Here is a 17,022-nt window from a genome sequence, read left to right as displayed (position 1 = left end):
CCTTGGCTTCACAACTGTTGTGCAGAGCACAGCAGGCTGCTATGGCCATGGGAATATTTTCCTCATTCAGGTCTAACTTGCCAAAAAGGCAGCGCCAGTGACCTTTTAATCTGCCAAACACACATTCCATGATCATTCTGCACCTGCTGAGCCTATTGTTGATGCGCTCTTTGCTGATGTCAAGGTTTCCAGAGTAAAGCTTCATGAGTAAGGCTATGTTTTAGTCACAGGTATTTTTAGTAAAAGTCATGTACAGGTCACAGGCAGTAAACAAAAATTCAAAGCCTGTGACCTGTGCATGACTTGTATTATACCCCTGACTAAACCTTTGGAGGGGATAGGAGATGCTCGTGGGAGCAGTCCAGGGGGTGCAACAGGTGCTAGTGGGAGGGTTCTGGGGGGCACTGTGAGTGCATGACCTCCATGACAAACTCGCAGCCTTATTCATGAGCCATGAGAGTGAGGGGTAGACTGGTTTCCCTAGATCCTGCATTTCCACATCCTCTATTGGAATCTTCTGGTCTGGAAAGAAAGTCCTTGCATGCAGCTTTCTGTACAGGCCAATGTTTCTGAAGATGCATCATGCACCTTCCCTGGCTACCCTGCATTGATGTCAGTGAAACCACCCCAGTGATCTATGAGTGCATGCAGTGCTGTAAAGAAGTAGCCCTTTCTGTTGATGTGCTCCGTCGCAAGATGGTCTGGGGCCAAAATTGGGATGTGTGCCCCATCTATCGCCTTGCTGCAGTTAAGGAATCCTATTACCTCATTGCCCAGAGTCACAGTCCTTTGTAGCAGAAAGCAATTAATGGCCCTGAACACTTGTATCACCGCAACTCCCACAGTGGACATCCCAACTCCAGACTGATTTGTGACTGACTGGTAGCAGTCTGGAGTTGCCAGTTTTCACACACAAATCACCACTCGCTTTTCCACTGTTAGACCAGCTTTCGTTTTGGTGTCCTTTCACCACAGGGCGGAGGGTGAGCGCTGCACAGAGTTCAAGGAAGGTGGCGTCGTGCATACAAAAGTTCTGCAACCACTGCTCATCATCCTATACCTGCATCACAAACCAATCCCACCACTCAGTATTTATTTCCCGAGCCCAATAGTGACAGTCCACCAAGTGCAGCTGCTCCATGAATGCCAACCTCAGTCTTGAATTGTTTCTTTCCATGGTACACAGGAGGGCAAGCACCATGGATTCCTGTTCAGATTCGCAGTTCATGAAATACTGCAGGATTAGCCACATTGTGTTCATAACACTCATCATGAGACTGGAGAGCAGTGCAAGATCCATGCTTTTGCGTAGAGATAGCGGGCACAAAGTTTACAGGGGCAGTTGAAAAACGGCACACAACACAGAAGCTCCTGGCATTATGGGACAGATAAAGCTGCATCATGGGCTGTGATCCATTCCCAGAACTCCTAGTGGAGGAAGGTGATGATTTGCATCATGGGATAGCTACCCATGGTGCATTGCTCTCTCTGCCGGTGCTAGATCACCAACTGTGGACGCACTCTGCTACAGAAAGAGTGTTGAGTAAACATGCAGAAGTGACATAATTACCGTGGTTTCTGATCGTCGATGTAACTTAAGTTGATTTAACTCTGTAGTGTAGACATGGCTTTAGTCTTTGAACTGAACTAATTGAATAAACTGAAATGAACAAAATATTCTCTGCACGTGCAGGAAAGATTACTGCTGTTAAAAGCTGGTTTTGCGCTTCAACAAACTCTGGTTCTAGGTGCTTAGCTAGTGACTTCCATCAGTTTAATAGTTTGACTTTCTTTAAAATTTTGGCAGCAAACATATACTATTTGATTTGATGAAGCGGGAATTTTTTAATATTTTTGAGGCCGTTTGCCTCAGTTTCCCCTACTCTTTGCATTGCTACCCAGTTGGGGCGGGGGAGGGGGAAGGTTTGTTTGCTCTCAAGGCAAACTAAGGCTTTGTCTACACTGACAACTAAATGACCAAACTTTTGTTGTTCAGAGGTGTGAATAAAACATCCCCTCCCCCCAAAAGACACAAGTTTTGCCAACAAAAAGCGCTGGTGTGAACGGCGCTTTGTTAGCAGGAGCACTCACCTGCCAACAAAGCTACCGCCGCTAGTTGGGGGTGGAAGATTTTTGTCGGTGGGAGAGCTCTCTCTCCTGCCGACAAACAGCGGCTACAATGTGGGCCTTTTAGCAGCACAGCTGTGTCACTTAACGGTGCATAGTGTAGACAAAGTCTGAGGGATATAGGTGTGTGTGTGTCAGTTCCTTGTCTGATTGGAATGAATAGAATAAATAAAACTGGCTGAAACTGATTAACAAGGTGCCCAGAAAGACAATGCAGGCTCTAATGACTCATTGATTGACACGCTCAGCAGGGAAGCTGAGCAGGGACACCAATTTGAAGAAAAGGGCCTATGAGGTGGGGGAATAAAGTGTGAGCTCTGGAAGAAGCTGGGAGCACTCACACCTGGAAGCTGACTAAGGCTATGTCTACACTAGAGAGCTTACAGTGGTGCAGCTATCCTGATGCAGCTGCACCACTGTAAGATCTCTCATGTAGCTGCTCTATGCTGAGAGCTCTCCTGTTGACATTATCAAACAACCACCAATGAGCAACAGTAGTTATGCTGGCAGGAGAAGCTGTGCACACTACCACTTATGCTAGCGTAACTGTGTCGCTCAGGGCTTTCTTCATACTCCTGAGCGACATAAGTTTTGCCGACATAAGTGTTAGTGTAGACCTGGCCTAAGGAAGAAAGTCTGAGAGAGACAGAGGCCTGGTCTACACTAGGTAATTAGGTCACTATAACTACATTGCTCAGGGATGTGAAAAATCCTCACTCCTGAGCAATGCAGTTAATAAACCAAACCAACCCCCAGTGTAGACAGCATGAAGATGACAGGATAATTCTCTCTTCAGCTTAGCTACTGCCTCTCAAGGAGGTGGTGTACCTACGCGTTCAGGAGAAGGTCTCTTGTTGGCATATGTAATGCCGTCAGTGAAGTGCTACGGCTGTGCCACAGCATTTTAAGCATAGAACAGCCTAGAGCCTGAAAATAAGTTCATTACAGCTTGGCTGGTGAATTGTGGCTTGACCAGAATGGACTGTGCTTAACCTTTATTACTCAAGGCTAACCTAAGGCGGACTTCCGATGCTGTGTTCCCCTTGACCAATAAATCCTACTGTTTTGAAAACGCTGTTTGGGTTGTCACTGAAAATACTGCCTGGGGACCATTAGTCCCTGAAGAATGTACAAGTCTCTACTAGGAGATTATCTCAGTTGGACTTGCTGAGGGGAGCTGACGGTGTGAAGCAGGAGTGCTTGAGCCCAGTAGCTCAGTGTAGGCAGCAGGGAGGCTTTGTGGCCTACCCTGAAGGAAGAGTGAGACCCTTGGGGTCTGGCACACTAAAAGGGTTCCTCCAAGAGACCATTCCAATGCTGGGGCATAGCACAGATCCTGTGGTTCTCTGACACATGAATATTCACTTTTTGTGTTTAATTTTAAATGATTTTGATAGATTATAATAATTTTAGGCCTTAACATAGGTTGTCAGAATTTGAAATTTCATTTTCAATAGGCTGATTTTTAAAAAAAAAGTATTTATTTTAAATTAAAAATTAAATTAAAAAAGTCATTATTTTTTTTTTAAATCCACCTTCAGCCCGTGTCATTGTGAACTCCCTTAATGAAAAAGAACTAGACTAAAACTCCTTTTGGAGAGTCGGTGCCATTTCTAACTTTGCCCAGGCATAGCTTCAGAGCAGCACAAACAAAAGACTCTACAATGGTTCTTAGATTTTTTTTTTTTTTTTTTTAAGGCTAGATGAGACCATGATGGCGATCTAGTCTGGTTGCTTGCACAACCCAGACCACAGAATTTCACCCAGTGATTGCTGTAAATCAATTTTAATTTGTGGGTGAGCTAGAGCATATTTGTTAGCAAGACGTTGAGTCTTAATCCTCCAATATAAACGATGCCAGTTCAGAATTCAAACCACAGTGTCTCACTGCAATAACACTTCCTAACCCTGGGGCTACCTGTACTTCCTTATGCAATAGCTGGGTTGGGGATTTTGTTTGTGTACCACAGGTTTTCTTTTCTCTAGCATTCAAAGCACATGGATGCTTTACAAGAGCTGTTGCAATGATATACACTTTAAAAGACCCAGATCTGGGATTGGAGAAACACAGTGAACTAATATGCAGGGGGTTGGTGAATTATTCCATTGACTTCCTGTATTCTCAAATAGCAGCTATGGGTAGGTTTGAATTGAGGACTACACCTGCATTACTTAAAATAAATTTTCTAATAATCATGGGCGGACATCAGTATGGAAGACTATTTTCCCTTTGACGCATTTCCCCAGGGTAAGGGTGAAACAGAAATCGTAGGCAATTGTGAAGGAACCAGAATGAGACCATGTTTTGGGTCATCTTAAAACAAAAGCTTTTCAAAAGCACAAAGACCTGTTCCTTAATGATAGTTATCGAATCTGGGAAACAATGACACGTCCTGTTTCAGAATGTTCTGTGAATTCAGTGGAGAGCAATAAAACTACCATGAGATGTCACTATAACCTAAACAATTAAATGAGGATGCTGAACCTAATGCAGCACAGATTTTCAATCCTATTCAGTGGCTTTGTAGAAATTATTTTATCCGACTATTGTGTCTTGTTTATGTGGCTGAAAAAGGCCATGTTTTAAAATGTCATAGGAGAAAGCATGTGTGTATATTTATACAGAAAATGTCAAGATGAATTTGAAAACTCTTTTGATCTGTTACCTTGTCACTTTTCACCCTAACCTAACATGCAGGTCTAGTGTCTTGTGAGGAACTGCCAAATAGATAGTCACACATACTTCCTTTGGCAGCATGTAGAGGAGTACTTACACAGGTAGCCACCCTACCATAGGTATAAATAGCAGCCTAGAAGGTGAGGCACAGTTTTAGGTGGGTACAGTAAAGACATGCATGAAGCCTGTGGGAACATACCCATGTGTCTATCCTACACTGCTTTGTACTCCCCCAAGCAGTGCCTCTCCATCTACACTGCTACTTTTAGCAGGGCAGTGTCTCGTCTGCCTCCCCGCTCCAGGAGCCTTTTCCCACGGCAGGGAAAGACTTGAGCAGCAGAGAGAGACACTGGGATGGGGGAGCTACTGAAGGCTTTCCCTGCTGCCTCACTCTACCAGAGCCCTTCATTGACCTATGTAGTTACACACTGTAGTGTGGATGCATTTTGCTTTTCACTGGTTCATGTCACTAAAAGTACTCTACATGCTGCCACCACTGCTGGTATGCAGTGTAGACATAGCCAGACACTCAGATTCTAGTGTGCAGTGGGTCTAAATTTTCAAGAGTGATTAATGATTTTGGATATTGAACTTGCCAGACCTTAAAGATGGCTTGATTTTTCAGAAGTCTCGAATAACCACCTTCTGAAAATGAGTTTCTTTTTAAATGTGTCTCAGATTGGACGACTCAAAAATTGAGGAACTATGAATCTCATCACTTGAAAATGTAGGCCAGATTTCTTCATATACTGTAGAGGTAATTTGCTTGCCTCCTTTTTAGCTGTCTTACAGTATTTGCTCAGTGTATTTGATTACATTGTAAGGTCTTAAAACTGCTATAAAACAACAAAGAATGTCTTTCTAGCATATATGTTTAGCATCTGTAAATGTGATTTTCAAGTTATCTGCCTTTAGAAACAGGATAGGAGCTTTTTTATTTTTGAGGAAGTTGAAGTATTCCATGTAATAGCATCCACATACTTTGGGAAGAGTACCTTTGGAGATACTTATTAAAAACACCTCACATATCAGCATATAAGATGCAAGGAACTTAGCATTAGTAGCTTCAGGTAGGTTAAATATTAAATGTCCTATTTATTCTATATTTGTAGTTAATAATTTATTAGTATCATGGCATTTTCTGTTTTTCCTTGGATAACTATGGCTGAATCTCTGATATTTGTGACCTGGTCAGGAAGCAGATGCTAGAGCCTCAGGATGAAGTCTTAGGGGCTGGGATTTCATCCAGAATTGTGACTTGGGTTGAACCCATGCAGGAAGCGTTGATCAAGTTGTAAAAAATAAAAGATCTAGATTCTGATCTCTGTTACTAGATTAACCTAGAGATCAGAATCCCCGTTAAAATCCACCTTCCGATATTGAGCATTTGTTCCAAGAGAATGGACTTTGTAGATTCATAGATTTCAAAGGCAGAAGAATGGTTTCAGAGTAGCAGCCGTGTTAGTCTTTATTTGCAAAAAGAAAAGGAGTACTTGTGGCACCTTAGAGACTAACCAATTTATTTGAGCATAAGCTTTCGTGAGCTACAGAAGAAATCATCTTGATCACCTTGTCTCAACTGCATAACAGTGACCCTAGAACAGTGGTTCTTAACCTTTACTGCAGCCTGCACCCCTTTGGTTCTCAAAATCTGTTCTCGCACCCCTTAACAAAAATAGTTGAAATAGGTCAGTTCTTTAAACCTAGATATATCATAACCATAGAATGAAAGAGAGAGAATTATATACATATAAACATAGGTTTGATTAAACAAAGTAGTTGTACTTACGTGCCTGTGCTTAATTTGTGCTTTCAATGATTTACCTTCTAAAAAAAAAAATCTGGTATGTCTCGCACCCCCAGAAAGGGGATTTCGCACCCCCAGCGACTGCGTGCACCCCAGGTTAAGAACCACTGCCCTAGAATTTCACCCAGTAACTTTTGCATCAAGCTCAATAACTTCTGAATCCATTGTGTACATGATTATTTATCAATGTTGTGATTGAACTTAAAGGGCCCAGAACTGAGATGGCGCCCTTAGTGTGTTGGGTGCTGTATAGACGCACAGTAAGAGACCTGCCGCAAAGAGCTTATAAGGTGATAATAAATATAGTTAGCACATAAGTAGACCTTTACATTTTCAAAAGGAAAAAACAAACAAGCCCTCATAGAACTCTTCTGAGGTAGGGAAGAATTATCTCCATATTACAGCTGGGGAAACTAAGGGCAGGTCTACACTACAGTGGGGATTGATGCTCTGAGATTGGTCCACCAAAAGTGGTTGATTTAGTGGGTCCAGTCGACCCCTGTACTTTACCGCCGACGAGAAGAGTATCATAGAATCATAGAATATCAGGATCGGAAGGGACCTCAGGAGGTCATATAGTCCAACCCCCTGCTCAAAAGCAGGACCATCCCCAACTAAATCATCCCAGCCAGGGCTTTGTCAAGCCTGACCTTAAAAATATCTAAGGAAGGAGATTTCACCACCTCCCTAAGTAACGCATTCCAGTGTTTCACCACCCTCCTAGTGAAAAAGTTTTTCCTAATATTCAACCTAAACCTCCCCCACTGCAACTTGAGACCATTACTCCTTGTTCTGTCATCCGCTACCACTGAGAACAGTCTAGATCCATCCTCTTTGGAACCCCCTTTCAGGTAGTTGAAAGCAGCTATCAAATCCCCCCTCATTCTTCTCTTCCACAGACTAAACAATCCCAGTTCCCTCAGCCTCTCCTCATAAGTCAGGTGTTCCAGTCCCCTAATCATTTTTGTTGCCCTCCACTGGACTCTTTCCAGTTTTTCCACATCCTTCTTGTAGTGTGGGGCCCAAAACTGGACACAGTACTCTAGATGAGGCCTCACCAATGTCAAATAGAGGGGAACGATCACGTCCCTTGATCTGCTGGCAATGCCCCTACTTATACATCCCAAAATGTCATTGGCCTTCTTGGCAACAAGGGCACACTGTTGACTCATATCCAGCTTCTCGTCCACTGTCACCCCTAGGTTCTTTTCCGCAGAACTGCTGCCTAGCCATTCGGTCCCTAGTCTGTAGCGGTGCATGGGATTCTTCCGTCCTAAGTGCAGGACTCTGCACTTGTCCTTGTTGAACCTCATCAGATTTCTTTTGGCCCAATCCTCTAATTTGTCTAGGGCCCTCTGTATCCTATCCCTACCCTCCAGCGTATCTACCTCTCCTCCCAGTTTAGTGTCATCTGCAAACTTGCTGAGGGTGCAATCCACACCATCCTCCAGATCATTTATGAAGATATTGAACAAAACTGGCCCGAGGACCAACCCTTGGGGCACTCCACTTGATACCGGCTGCCAACTAGACATGGAGCCATTGATCGCTACCTGTTGAGCCCGACAATCTAGCCAACTTTCTATCCACCTTATAGTCCATTCATCCAGCCCATACTTCTTTAACGTGCTGGCAAGAATACTGTGGGAGTAAGGTAAGTTGATGGGAGATTTTCTCCCATTGACCCTCCCCCCATGGCGTAGACCCCGCGGTAACTCGACCTAAAGTACATCGACTCCAGCTATGTTATTCATGTAGCTGGAGTTGCATAGCATAGGTCGACTTATCGTGGTAGTGTAGACATAGCCTGTGATACAAACTGTGATCCTAATCTCTAATGTCCAAGAACAATATTACTATTAATTCTGATTGTTTTGCTTGTGTTATCATGGCTGTTTTGCTGATGCAAGCTCCAGCAGGCAGAGACTATGATATGGTTTGTGATAGAAATATTTTCACTTAGGCTTGACTTTCAAAACTCAGAAGTAGTGGGGCAGGCTACTTGACTAATGAGTGTCTTGCATCATGCTACCTTTATGAAAGAGCTTCTAAGGTGGTAGGTCTGAATGTGTGCTTTTTCTCATGTGATGTCCCCCTCCCCTCCTTGGGATTTCATTTAATGTCTTTACTCCTGTTCTCTCTCTTGATGGCACACTAGTGAGTTCTGCTGTTGAGCTGTGAGATTTCACCCTTGGAGTTGATGGTTGCCATTTCTAAGAATTTCCTTTGTCAAGTATGTGGTTTGAGAAGAAAAATAAGGCTCCCTCATTCATATCCAAAAGGATGCTCTAGTGGGTTTTAATTCCCCATCATCTACAAGGCAAAGGAAAGAACCCACTTAGTCATGCTCTGCTCTGGGGGAGTGACTAACCAACTGTCTCTTGACCAGAGGATGTGCAGCTAAACCTTATAAGTAGACTGAGGGAGCTAAGTGGGTGGAGATTACAGAGGAGTCTCTCGCAGAGAGAAGCTCTGTAGTAGGGTTTAATAGGCTGGATACAATGGAGAAAGAACACTACAGCAGCAAGTTAGGCTCCTGTAAGGGAAGCCCGGAGGTAGGGCCAGTAAGGGAACTTTAGTGAAGCCTGAGAAGGGAAGAAGGTCTATTAGTTTGACTATTAACTTGGACTTTCATTAAGGATTTGTTTGTGCTACCCCAGAAGGGTTTTAGAGTTTTATGTGACTTGACCAGAGGAGAGCCAAACCATAGAAAACCCACAGAGGGGATTGGGAGAGGATGCAGGCTGAGAGAGACCATTGCAGGCCAAGGAACTGGTCGTCATGGGTGAAGAGATGAAGTCCCTCACAATGCAGCATCCAGGTAGAAAGGGGCACCTAGAGGTGAGCACTCATGCTTACAGATGCAACTGGTTGGAAGCCCAAGATCAACTATTTCCTCCTTTCCCCGGGCCTAGTCTGCCAGGAAAATGCAGTGTTGCCAACTCTCAAAATTGTACTGGTGAGTCTTGTAGTGTTTGATGTCTTCAGAAGCAGGGGCTTTTGGTAAAACAAGTGGTTTCATGAGAATCCCAGCTTCCACTTTAAAAAAAAAAAAGAGAGAGAGAAAAGGGGGTGGTGGTGGTGGCATGTTTCTGGGCAGCCTGGTTACTAAGAAAAGCTTGAAAATATGCCCTGAATGCCCCCAAAGGCTCAAAAACCAAAAGACAAATAAAGTAACCATTAAAAATCCCTCATGGTTTTTAAGCCAACCTAATGAATCCTTGGGACCTAACTCTCAATTTTTTAATGTTTCTGCTTGGCAATACTGGAAAAACAATAAATGTAGAAATTTGAATCGGTGAAATTCAGCTTTTCTTGCTTTCTGTGTTTTTTTTTTTTAATTTAATTTTTCCTTCCATGTTTTCTCTCCTTTTTTCCAAATCATTTTTTTCTTCCTTTGTTTATCATTCTTTCATTTTTTTCTACCTTTTCTCTGCCTGCTCCACCTCAAGTCTTTCGCGTTTTGCTGTTTCCCCACTGTTTGACATTTTCCCTTTGCTCTTCAGCAATTCCATCCACTGACTCCACTATCCATCTCTTCCTGTCCTTCCACGGAACCCTGAGTGCTGCCTCTGTTCTGAGCAGAAGATGTGGAGCTGTGTTCCTGAGTTCTCCGGCTGACTAAAGTATATAGCAGTACAGTGTGCTGCAAAAAGTGTAGATGTGTTATCCCTTAGGAGTAGCTCTCCTGACTCAAAAGGTGCTATTTTTATGTAGGAACATCCCAAGCAAGAACCTCACCTTAAGGTTCAAGACACTCATTGCTCTCTGTGTGTGTGCAAATGCCCTCATTCTTGTGTATCTGTGTATGTTGTACCATGTATAGGCCACCAGTACTCCCTCAAAGGGACAGCAGAGCGATCCGGCAAGCAGCCATCTCACTGCAGGTACCAGTGATGTCACCACATGCTTGGTCCCAGAATTCACATAAAACCAATCAAATATCAAACAAAGTTATTTTGTTCTTAATTTAAATGTTCGTATTACAATGTGAATAATACTTAGCACTTAAACAGTGCTTTGCATTGGAGGCCCTCAAAACCTTTTATATATATATTGAAAAGACTCATCATACCTTATGAAGTGGATCGGTATTATCTCCATTTTACTGATGGAGAAACAGAGGCACAGAAAAGTTGAAGTAACTTTTGCACAGTCTCATAGTGAGTCAGTTGGGTTGATATTACAATTAAGTATTTATAAAATGCTAAACTTTGTATATTTTACAGAAATTAAAAAGTACCTGCATTCAAGATGTTATAAACTACAGCAGACAAACATTGAAAGTGAAAATAACAAAGGATATCAATGGAATTGCATCTACCTACACATTGGGGTGAAATCCTAGCTCCACTGTAGTTAATGGAAAAACTCCCATTGAGCTCAATGTGGGGCCAGGATTTCACCTGTGGTCTGAATTTGATTTGATTTTTTTTCTTTTTTTAAATCAATGCCATCAGTGTGAAGTGAATTTTCCAGTCCTTTCAATGAAAACACGCGCACACCCACAACAAATACGATAGCAAAATAGCCAGCCTCTAGGTAAGTGTTACATAAGAATTGCCATGTTGGGTCAGACCAGTGGTCCATCTAGCCCAGTATTCTGTCTTCCCACAGTCACCAATGCCAGATGCCTCAGAAGGAATGAACAGAACAGGGCAATTAGAGTGATTCATCCCCTGTTGTCCACTCCCAGCTTCTGTTAGTCAGAGGGTTGGGATACCCAGAGCATGGGGTTCCATCCCTGACTGTCTTGGCTAATAGCCATTGATGAACCTATCTTCACAAACTTGTCTAATTCTTTTTTGAACCCAGTTATACTTTTGGCCTTCACAACATCCCCTGGCAATGAGTTCTAAACGTTGACTATGCATTGTGTGAAGTAGTACTTCCTTCTGGTTGTGTTAAACCTGCTGCCTAGTAATTTCATTGGGGAACCCCTGGTTTTTGTCTTATGTGAATGGGTAAATAACATTTCCTTATTCATTTTCTCCACACTATTAATGATTTTATAGAACTCTATCATATCCTCCCTTAGTAATTTCTTTTTTAAGATGAACAGTCTGTCTTTTTAATCTCTCTTCAAATTGAAGTTGTTCCATGCCCCTTATCAATTTTGTTGCCCTTCTCTGTACTTTTTCCAATTCTAGTCTATCTTGTTTGAGATGGGGCAGCCAGAACTGATCACTGTAGTCAGGATGTGAGCTTACTATGGCTTTATATAGCGGCATTATGGGGTTTTTTTTGCTCTTATCTATTCCTTTCCTAATGGTTTCTAATTTTCTGTTCACTTTTTTGACTGTCACTGCACATTGGGATGATGTTTTCAGAGAGAGATCCATGATGACTCCAAAATCTCTTTCCTAAGTGGTAACAGCTAATTTAGACCCCATCATTTTGTATGTGTAGTTGCAATTGTTTTCTAATGTGTATTTGTGACAGTCTGTATCCCTATACTCGCCCTTTTTATAAAACTATAATGGATTTTTCACAAAGTATGTCTTGTGAGTAGGACCCTACCAAATTCATGGTCCATTTTGGTCAATTTCACGGTCATAGGATTTTTTAAATTGTAAATTTCATGATTTCAGCTATTTAAATTTGAAATTTAATGGTGGTGTAATTGTAGGTGTCCTGACCCAAAAAGGAGTTGTGTGTGTGGGGGGGGGGTCACAAGGTTATTGTACGGAAGGTGGTGGTACTGCTCCCCTTACTTCTGCGCTGCTACTGACGGCAGCGCTCCCTTTAGAGCTGGGCAGCTGGAGACCAGCAGCTGCTGGCCGGGAGCCCAGCCCGGAAGGCAGAACTGCCACCACCAGCAGTGCAGAAGTAAGGATGGCATGGTACGGTATTGCCACCCTTGTGCGTTGCTGCCTGCAGAGCTGGGCCTTCAGTCAGCAGCCACCGCTCTCTGGCTGCCCAGCGCTGAAGGCAGCAGCACAGAAGTAAGGATGGCCTGGCCTGGCATAGCATTGCCTCCTTTACTTCTGCACTGCTGCTGGCGGGGCGCTGCCTTCAGATCTGGGCTCCCTGCCAACAGCTGCCACTCTCCGGCTTCCCAGCTCTGAAGGCAGCACAGAAGTAGGGTGGGAATACTGCTACCCTCTTAAAATAACCTTGTAATCCCCTCCCACCCCACAACTCCCTTTTGGGTCAGGATCCACAATTTGAAAAATGCTGGTCTCCCCTGTGAAACCTGTATAGTATAAGGTAAAAGCACACAAAAGACCAGATTTCATGGCAGGAGACCGGATTTCATGGTCCGTGACACGTTTTTCATGGCCATGAATTTGGTAGGGCCCTACTTGTGAGGTATCATTTGAAAATAAATAATTTGCTGATCTTTGTTATCCTGGTAAGATATGTTTGGCAACATTGTATTTAAAGTGATAAGATTTTACTGTATGATATTACTGAGACATTCCAAGTTTTAGAAAAGAAGGCTCAAACCGGTTTCTCAAAGACAAAAGGCAAACTGATGCCTCAGTCAGGTGTTAACAAAATCCGGTGGACTATCACCTGATTAAGCGGCCATTCTTTGGCAGGAAAAAGTGTGTGGGTGAGCAATTTACATCTTGGCAAAAAAGCAGCTGGAAGTTCCCATCTCCCCAGACTTTGTCTCCTGAACCCCAGCTGTAGATGACTGTCAAAGAAGGGGAAAAGGATCAAAATGAGGAACAGCGGCCCCAAATCATCTCTACTCACCGCGTCAACAACACTTAAAGGACAAAGGAAGCATCATTAGATTGGGGGAAGATCCTGGCTGAAAGAATTCCAGCCAGTAAGACTGCTAGACCATATGGTAAGAGACACTTTGCTTTGAATTTACTTAGCTGTTAAATTAGGTGTTAATTGCATTTTACTATTTCTTTGTTACCAATTCTGACTTTTATGCCTCATTACTTGTAATCACTTAAAATCTATCTTTCTGTAGTTTATAACCTTGTTTTATTGTTTTATGTAAACCAATGTGGTTGGATTGAAAATGTTTGGGAAACTCCATTTGAGATATCAAGATTTGTGCCTACTTATGAAATGACAGACTTTATATGAGGTTGTGTTGTCCAAGAGGGTACTGAGCAGTACAAGATGCACATTTCTGGGGGAAAGTCTGGGCCTGGGAACTTGCTGGTGTGGCTCTGCAGTGTAATTCCTAAGTGGCTGGCCATAGCACTCATACCATATAGTTAGGAGTGATTTACATGCTGGAGGCTATGTGTGAGCAGACCAGGAGTGGTTGCTCTCACAGTGAAGCAGTGTCAGAGGCACTCTAGGTTGGTAAATTGAGGGAACACAGCTGTCCATCAGTGCAGATTGTACCCTGGGAAATGTCACAGCATTACTTTGCATTTATCAACATTGAATTTCAACTGCCATCATGTTGTACAGTCACCCAGTTTTGTGAGATCCCTTTGTAGCTCCTTGCAGTCAGCTTTGGACTTAACTATCTTAAATATTTTGCAGGTATACCTGCACATTTTGCCTTTTCACTGTTTACCGCTTTTTCCAGATCCATTATGAATATGGTGAACAGCACGGGTCCCAGCGCAGATCCTTGGGGACACCGCTATTTACCTCTCTCCACTGTGAAAACTGACCATTTATTCCTACTCTGTTTGTTTCCTTTAACCTTTAATCTTTTTAATCAGTTACTGATCCATGAGAGGACCTTCCCTTTTATCCCATGAAAGCTTACTTTGCTTAAGAGCCTTTGATGAGGCACCTTGTCAATGGTTTTCTGAAAGTCCAAGTACACTATATCAACTGGATCATCCTTGTCCATACACTTGTTGACACACTCAAAGAATTCTAATAGATTGGTGAATCGTGATTTCCCTTTACAAACAAGGCACAAAGTATATATACAGCAATGCGGTGTTTCATTATTGGTGGTTTTGACATTCTCATGCCCAGTATTTTTAAGGGGAACCTGCCATCCTGAAATCTAGTCAATTTTATAAAATGAGGTAGAAGTAATTTCAGTATTAAACCTGATCCTGAATCCCAGTGACAAATGTTGTGGTTTTACAAAGTTTATTGAAAAATGTCTGCAGTAAAAAGTTGAAATTTGGAAGGACCTGCATGGATTTATGCCGTGAATTTTAGCTATGGTGGATGTTCATTTGCTGTGTGGTTCTACCTGTACTTTGTCAATCCTGGGGCTTATTTGCTGCATCCCCTACAGCATAAGTATTTGGAATATGCTCGGGGCTGGCTGACTACTAGGCCTCTCCTGTATTGCATGTTTGCTGGGGGCTGATTAACTGCATGCTATTCTGCAATTGTAGGTTAGTCATGCTGAGCCTGGGGTTTCCTGTCATTGCCCTAGAAGCAGGAAAAGAATTATTTAAAGGGCAGAAGGAGACTATAACCAGAAAGAGTGAAGCAGTTAGTTCTGCAACAAAAAAGCCTTTCTGCCAACAATCTCTTCTTCATGAGGCTTTATTTTTTTAGGTAAAAGATGTCTCATCGATGGCAAAGGAAGCAAATACCTTATATGAATATGAAGGTTAAAAAAGCTCATCTCAGATTACTGACTGGCCTTTTAACAACTGAGTGAGACTCTGTCTTCCAAGAGGCATCTTCTCCACCAACTATGAGAGCAGCTTTTGAGGCATTCCATGACTTGCCTCAGAGATTATGAGCCTTTAGTCATTATTTTGCACCTAGAGGCTTTCATGGAGATCAGGGTCACATTGTGCTAGTCATTTGTACAAAGAGCGAGAAAGAGAGTGCCTGCTCCAAAGAGCTTACCGCCTAAATAGACAAAACAGACGTAGGACAGGAGGGGAAACAGAGGTACAGAGAAGTGAGGTGACTTGCTTAAGGTCATATAGCAGGTCCATGACACATCTGGGAATTGAAGTTGAACCTGGATCTCCTGAGTCCCAGCCCATTGCCCGGTCCATTTTGACCATGCTGCCTTTTGTGCTATTCTTTAAATGTGGGAAAGATCTAATCTGGAAGTTAATGCCCTGTCTGCTGATCATCTGATTCGGCATCTACCATCAGTCACAGAGGCTGCTCATTTAACTTTATATCTTGAGGGATCAGGGGAATACTGGAAAGTATAAATCCACCTATTTTCCTATATTGATTGTGAATTCAAAACCAGGAGAGTTTTGGGTCTCCCCACCCCACCATCACCAGGAAAGCAAAACATACTGGCAGCATCCCAGCACCAATCAAAAAGAGGCAACATTTTTGCCTTTGTTTCCATAACCAAAGCTTGACAACTGAGGCCTTGCCAAAAGCCAGGCTGCCTCAGGTCACCCCAGCTCAATGCCCATAGTATGCAGGCGTTAGGGATTTGCCAGATAGTTGCATTTTTACAAGAGCTTGTGTTAAAAGTCTGAACTCAATGCTAGAAAAGACATGTTGTCCTAGCAAAGCCATGCTGAATGGGAAAGGGTCATCTCCCTCATCCTCTTTGTGTTAAAATAAAAATAAAGAATTAACCCAATTTACAGCCAATCTTTCATTGCCTGTTCAAAGAGCAGCACTTTAAAACTCTTCTGCATCTGCCTGCCTGAGGCCCTAGTGATATCAATAATAAATGACATGTCTTGGAAAGACATATTTGAGCCCAGATCAGGCAGGTGCATGTGGGTAGGGGGCTTATATGGACCGGGGGATAAATAGTGACTGGGAACTGTAGCCTGTAATTCCCATCCTGCATCAGAGAGAACTTGTAAATGTTTAATAAACTTTGCTTCTTCCCGTTGCTTTGGATGAGATCCTATTAATAAATTTGAGTGGCTTGAGGACAGGTTTTGTGTCCGTTACTATAGCATCACCTTGCATAGGATCTCGGCATGAGAGAGGCAGCGGGAGGAGGGAGGGAGAATGAGACTGAGCAAGCCAGCGTGAGGTGCAGGCAACAGCACCAGGTCCAGGAATACAAACATCAGCATCTCTCCAGCTCCTCCAGCTGCAGCCCTTTGGACTAGCCTCCTTCTTGCCAGGTGCAAGCTCTTGTAGCACATACACCGTGGAGCTGCAGCAATTGTGCTGCTGAGCCCTTCCTTCTTCTTAGAAGATTTCACACTGGAGCTGGAGCTCTGCCTGCCTGACTTTCTTGTTCTGGAGGATCTGCGTTGAATTTTCCCTCTGGGCTACTTTCTAGACCAACTGGTTGTTGTCCCAGAGATCAACAAGGTGACTAACAGTGACCCCCAAGTCTGAAAACAGCAACTATGACTGCAGCAGTGAATAACTGTTAACCAAAAGGATTTATTTAGAAGACAGACAAAATGCCTTTTGAAGGGTTTAGTTTACTGAAAGACAGATTTTTGAAACCAGGGAAGGAAGAGGTGAAGACCACTGTCAGTGACTCTCTGGGGAATCTGCAAAGGTAAAATCTTATGGAAACATCCAAGAAGGATTCCTATTTTGTTCTAGTTAAAGAAAT

At 43.0% G+C, this 17,022-nt stretch overlaps 1 protein-coding gene across 2 annotated transcripts in view; it reads left to right on the top strand.

Moving 5' to 3' along the window:
- The first annotated feature begins 16,864 nt into the window (after positions 1–16,864).
- The window catches only part of SLC17A8 (solute carrier family 17 member 8), a 40,421-nt gene continuing 40,263 nt past the window's right edge, over positions 16,865–17,022 (top strand). For both annotated transcript variants that reach the window (XM_073330976.1, XM_073330966.1), the window contains exon 1: positions 16,865–16,965. In XM_073330976.1, the coding sequence (XP_073187077.1) occupies positions 16,865–16,965 (101 nt within the window). The remainder of the gene's footprint in view (positions 16,966–17,022) is intronic.

This window comes from Lepidochelys kempii, chromosome 1, assembly GCF_965140285.1.
Source record: "Lepidochelys kempii isolate rLepKem1 chromosome 1, rLepKem1.hap1, whole genome shotgun sequence".
Lineage (NCBI taxonomy): Eukaryota > Metazoa > Chordata > Testudines > Cheloniidae > Lepidochelys > Lepidochelys kempii.
Note: the sequence above shows the minus strand (reverse complement) of the source record. Positions and strands in the feature narration are given on the sequence as shown.